This window comes from Pollicipes pollicipes, unplaced genomic scaffold, assembly GCF_011947565.3.
Source record: "Pollicipes pollicipes isolate AB1234 unplaced genomic scaffold, Ppol_2.1 Scaffold_6686;HRSCAF=7923_pilon_pilon_pilon, whole genome shotgun sequence".
Taxonomy (NCBI): Eukaryota; Metazoa; Arthropoda; class Thecostraca; order Pollicipedomorpha; family Pollicipedidae; genus Pollicipes; species Pollicipes pollicipes.
In genome coordinates, this window is record NW_023596921.1 from 6,511,711 (window position 1) to 6,517,710 (window position 6,000).

At 50.8% G+C, this 6,000-nt stretch overlaps 1 protein-coding gene across 2 annotated transcripts in view; it reads left to right on the top strand.

Annotated features, from left to right (window-relative positions):
- The window catches only part of LOC119107072 (excitatory amino acid transporter 1), a 60,897-nt gene that overhangs the window by 30,763 nt on the left and 24,134 nt on the right, over nt 1-6,000 (top strand). For both annotated transcript variants that reach the window (XM_037230428.1, XM_037230429.1), the window contains exon 4: nt 5,336-5,411. In XM_037230428.1, the coding sequence (XP_037086323.1) occupies nt 5,336-5,411 (76 nt within the window). The remainder of the gene's footprint in view (nt 1-5,335; nt 5,412-6,000) is intronic.

The window sequence follows — 6,000 nt, forward strand, 5'->3', positions numbered from 1 at the left end:
AATATATCAAACACACAATAAAACAGTATGCTCTGCCTGTTTACTCCCTGCATTTTTGGTCGGACATTAGTAATTGTTAAGTTTTCCAATTTTTCATCAGTGACGATTTGTTCTTTGAAACACTATTAATGATGATCCGTGAACAAACTTTTAGACTTTCCAAACGAAAAAAAGAAAATGAAAGGAGACCCATTACCCGAGTGACCAATGCTCACGCAGCATATTGCCTTACAAGATAGGAGAAAAAGGCCTCTGACGTACGAGGATGTAAGGAAGAACTTGAAGAGGCCAGAGATCCTGAGATCAGTGGTCTCATCGTGAGGTCTATACCTCTCTCTCTCCTCCCGTGGCCCCCTGCCCGGAAAAGTTGAGGGGTCTCATTGGTGTTAAACAGACGAGGTCAAAATGAGGTAGAAATATGAAAAGAGCCAACCCACGTGTGCCTGAGATCGTTCGTTATTTATAAAATCGACAAGTGATGCAAAGTGATTAAAAAATGTTGGGCCTGCGCGCTCGCAATCTCAGGAGCAAGAACAGCGATGGTCGAGGATGCAGGTGTCGTAAAACCGGACGGCGTAGCCGACTGCATGTAACAAACATACGACGGGGGCCGGCGTGGAACCGAGAAAATCAAGGAGATTTTGAGGCGTGAAAGAGTGGTTCCGAAAGTCTTCCAAAATCAATCCGAAACGATAAAAAAATTCACTTAGGCGAATCGCTTCCCAAATTTTGGGATTGTCCTCTGGACAGGTTAACAACTACAGGAATACGAAAGATTAAGATTCGAGCTTAACTCTTTCAGTTCCGCCACCAGATTTCAGCAATGGTTCGCAGTGCTGTAAAAGCTAATTATTTCTACTTATCAATCTAAAAATCATGCAGGTGAAATATACACCCGAACTATATTCTAGATGTACATAGTGATGCCCTAAAGCGTTCAAAGGCGCTTCTTAAGGTGCAAAGGCATTTTTGGTAAAATAAGGTCACACAAGGTCATCTTCCAGATTCATCTCCAAAGTGTCCCAGAACCTAGGTAATTGTTCTAAGAAAAAGTTCGCATACTCATTTAAGGTCACTGGCCTTGTTCAACCCTTTGAAGGTCATGGTGATCAAAATCACACAAGACCACTTAGAGTTTTGCATTGGGATAGGTGACAAAGATAACGAGGGGGCAGTATGCTCCTAAAAACAAAATGTTGGTCTGGGTCCTTTTTGGTCAGCGCCCTTTTCTGGGCTTTGCAAAATCCGCGGGAGACGTATAATGCGGTTCCTGTTATTAATAAATTCGAAATGAGCACCAGAACCTAGCACATACAACAAGGCCCTCAGTAATAAAACAGATTAGTTTTCATCTTGGCCTGACCTTCATACCTGACCTCATGTCAATGTAATACGTTCGTTCAACTGTTGTGTTGCCTGATAAAGTATCTCAGAGATGTATGGCTCCGTCTAACACTCCGTTGTCGCATCAGATTGAACGATTCCCTAGAAACTGACATGGCAGAATCTATGGCCTAAATTTGACCTGCCGTAGATCAGCGACATTACAAGGTACACCCAAATTTTGAGTACTGAACGATCCGCTATTCAATTATCTACAGCTATGCAAAATTTGGCGCGGTTACGTCGCGCCGTTCGGAAACCATTCTGGAAAAACCTTCGGACAGACCAATTTGGCCCCCACCCGAGTGTGTGCTAACCACTGCGCGCCTGGGAAACCCCAGGCGCGGGATTCGATGCCCCGAAGCGCTCGCGCTTCCTGTCAGGGTGAGAGGCCGGCGGTGCCATATAGTCTCAGCAGATGAGTGCGTCATAAATTCCCAGTGACATATCCATAATTTAGATGGTTCGATCCGAAAAGGCCCTGAACCGCCTTACCTTTTATGTTTGTTTGCAGCCCTTTTTTTGAACAGAAATAGTGGCGCCATCAGAGATGTTATTTCCTAAAATCAGTTGGTAGAGATCAGCTAAAAAATTAACCTTACTCCCCCCCCCAAATCCTTTTCCCTCGGATGTTATCACTTTAATTTGCGTCCCTGCTGTATAAGATAATAGTAGTGCAAAATGCGTCGGTTCCAAACTTGTTTCGATGTCAAGGAATGACTTCTCATTTGAAGCCGATATATTTGTGATGATGGTAATATTGTGGCAATGATGATAAAGTAATAATGATGATATTATGGTAAAGATTATGCAGTGTTTATAATGGCATGGTCATAATGATGATATGGTGATCATGATGGTACGTGGTATTATCATGATGATATTTTGTGCAGTGAGATGATGATGATAGTGATAGTGATGCGTCAAGACACCTAGCATGTCAGCATTTCAGACACTTGCTACATTTCATTGGCCCAATGCTCCATTTTGCTCACATGCATTGCGGAGGGAGGCTCAGAACAGCATTGCGGGGACTAGAAACAGCATTGGGGAGTGTGTGTGGGGGGGGGGGGGCTGGGCATACAAAGTGGCACCTCTGGGAGTAATGCTAGGAATATGATTTATTCGGCACTTGCGGTCCCGTAGCTTGGAAAATGTGCTCCCACGGGTCCGTTGCTTTCAGCGACTGTCATTGAAATGCTATCCGGCAATGGACCAAGAGTGGGTAGCCTTTTACTGCGTTGGCCATGTTAGATCACTGTATGGCACGTAAAACCAAGTCCAGCTCTGTCTGGCATGAAGTCGGCAGGGAAACTTATTCCATGTCCTGGACAAGTCTATCTTACGTGATGAGCTAGGGGCACACGCAGCAGGTTTTGCTTAGCAAAAGTTTCAAATTCAAACCAACCATGCGAAGCATTTGATTAAATTTTTCGAAATAAGTGGAAAGAGTGGAGCAGCAGAGGGGCCATCCTCTCATGTAGCAAGGGTGCAGTGAAACCGCGAGGGTACAGTAGAAAAACGCCAGAGGAGAATCGGAACAGTGACGTGTCCCGATTGGAAAAAGGCAGGTTGCTGATGCAACCCTGAAAGTCTGGCTAAAGCACTGCTTGAAAATTCAAAGAATGGGTTTTCGTCTTGGTATCTGCTCATGCTATCACTTGCTCATAAAGGCCTTTGCGAGCTGGAGCTTTTTGATTCAATTTATCCGCTGGCAGCTCGGCTTATGTTGGAGGGCAAAACTGCTGCTGCCCTCCACCTTTGCAAAACAAAGCGTAAGAATCGCCTTTGCTCCTCTCTAACTCCTCAGAGGATCTCTCAGTCACCGTCAACACCCAACAGCCGGCGGCATTGGCCATGTCTGCCTATAATACTTGTTCAAAATATGTTTTGAATATATATCTGCCACTCATCCGATTACCCCGCTTCTCCTTTTTTTAATTCCTTAAAAGAAATCACGATGCATCGCATGACATTGAACTGTTGCAAGGTACATGTTTTGTTGCCTCCTGAAGTGTTTTTTCATAGATTTCGTGAAGTAGGCTCGACCCCACCGCCGAGTCCAAGCGCACGGTCGCCACTGCACGGCCCGGCCGCCGACCGTCGAAGCCGCCAACGCGCCGCGCGCGCGCGAGGGGCTCACTCAGCCATCTTGGACCGGTGCCTGGAAATATCCGTATCCGAAGCCGTGATTTCCCCGCCATCCGACCCGACCCGGCCCAACCCAAGCAAGCCTTAGTCCAAGATAGCACCCCCACGCGACCCGACCTCACCCGAGCAAGACCAAGGCCAGGACCAAGCGTACCACCCGACCCCACCCCACCCGAGCAGGACCAAGGCCAGGACCAAGCGTACCACCCGACCCCACCCCACCCGAGCAGGACCAAGGCCCAGACCAAGCGTACCACCCGGCCCCACCCCACCCGAGCAAAACCAAGGCCAGGACCAAGCTCGACCTCACCGGAGCATCACCAAAACCAGGACCAAGCATACCGCCCGACCCGACCCCACCCGAGCAAGACCAAGGCCAGGACCAAGCATCCTCACCCGACCGGGCCGACCAACCAAGACCAAGCATCTCCACCCGATCCAGTCGGTTGCACGCTGTTTATGACGAGCGTGGCGTATGGGGCCCTCCATAGCTATTACGATTCGGTTATAGATACCGGTCGCGTGATGGTAAGCTGCACATAGAAGTTGACTGCATAGTTATCGTGCCTGTTTAACCGTACATTCGTTACAAGCTGCGGTGCTTCACTTTCGCATTATTTGTCATCGTTAACTAGTTCGGTAGAAGTTAACTGCATAGTTATCCTGCCTGTGTAACCGTACGTTCGTTACAAGCTCCAGCGCTTCATTTTCGCATTATTTGTCATCGGTATCCAGTGCCGTCACTTGCACGGGTGGTTTTGACAGCACTGAGCATGCGCATTCACTCGCTGACTCTGATCTTCCAAAAGAGATGCGAAGCTCTATTTATTGGTGTGGCGATATCAGTGCTGCTGGTCGCGGCAACGGCACGGGGGACAGGTAAACAAACATGGCCGCCGTTCAGCCCCGTCGATGTCTGCTGGGCGGCCGTGCCAGCGCCGAGTGCGAGGCACGCGCCAGCAGACAGCGGGGCACCCGACAAACAGCAGCTGGACGCATCTCCAAGGTCGCCATCATCTCCTCGAGTGGCTGGCAATCTATTTTCATCGGAGCAATTGGCGGGAGACGCGGGTGTTGCCGCCGTAGACGCCAGCGCCGCTCATCCGACTGGCTCGGCCTGCGCCGTCGCGTTGGAGGGAACAAACGGGCCGACACAGCATTGGCAGGCGTTCCAGTTGACTGACCTCTGATGATCGCCGCGGGCGCCTACTGGTGGAAGCAGGGGGGGGGGGGAGGAAAGGGGCATCTGTTTGCTCCCCGGGAGATCTCCCGACTGGTCGTGTGTTTGGCGATGGCCCCCAAGACTGGCGCGCCACGGCAGCCTAACACATTTCATGGCACCAACTTGCTGGGTGTAGTTCATTCAAGATTTACATCGGCTGCCTATGGGGAGCGTTAGCAGACAGGGTGGGTGTCGCGGGGCAGCTCCGTCACTGGGCGCGGCAGCAGTGATTCGGTTGTGAAGCGACGCTGGACAGCGGAGGATCGCCCCACGACGGGAGCCATTTGGATCACCTTCTAGCAGCAGACATGCTTTTGAATCTCCTGTTGTGATCACATTTCAATGTAGTTGCTCGTTATACATAGTGCAAAGAAATACGATGGCCGCTTGCTGTTGTTTAGTGCAGTCAGGCTCGGGAGCGCTGTGTGCCGGCCTGCTGGGCCGAGTCTTGTGCAGGACGACTGATGCCAGCCAGACGCGTCGCCTCGCTGTAGCCCCGGGCCAGGCCGCCCCGTAGCAGGTCGTGGTGTCGGTCAAGCTGGCGCCGGCTGTCAAGTGACTGTGCGGTCTCTGTTCCAGTACCGCACTGTCCTGATCACGCCCACTGCAGAGCAGGAGGAGGCCTACCGTCAGAAAATTGGCAACGACTCGGCTAGTAAGTGGGTCCGTGGGCGGCTAGCCCACAAACCGGCATCAAGCTCAATTGATACTGGCTGCAGCGTTTGCATACCGCCGTTTCAACATAAACTCTGCCAAGGCGGGGAGGGGAGGACGACGGGGGAAGTGGGGCGGGGTGACACACCTGCTGAGGCTAATACTGCGGTTCCCGCCCACCTACTGCGGCGAAATGTACATAATGGCAATGGCGACGCATGGCGCCTTAAAAAGCTTCGGCGCCTCTCTAGTGATCCACTGGCGACAGACCCAGTGGGTTTATATATTTGTCTATATCACCGGTTACAGGGTATGGGGCGCACATGACACCGGGACATCGCTACGACGTTTAACACGCGCTCGGGCGGGGGTGGGGGCAAATTGACCCTCCCCGCCCCACCCGTGTGGACCTCTTTTTTAAATTGGCCGGGTGAGCCCTGGTCGATCCCGTTTATAGCGAATGGGCGCTGCTATCGTATACGAGCTTAAACTGGAATCAATCAGGGGTCTGAAGCGTAATATAGGAGTGCATGCGAATTGCGCCATGAAGTGGTGTTTCTACCTCTTGTTCGTGGTAACGTCTATAGGCG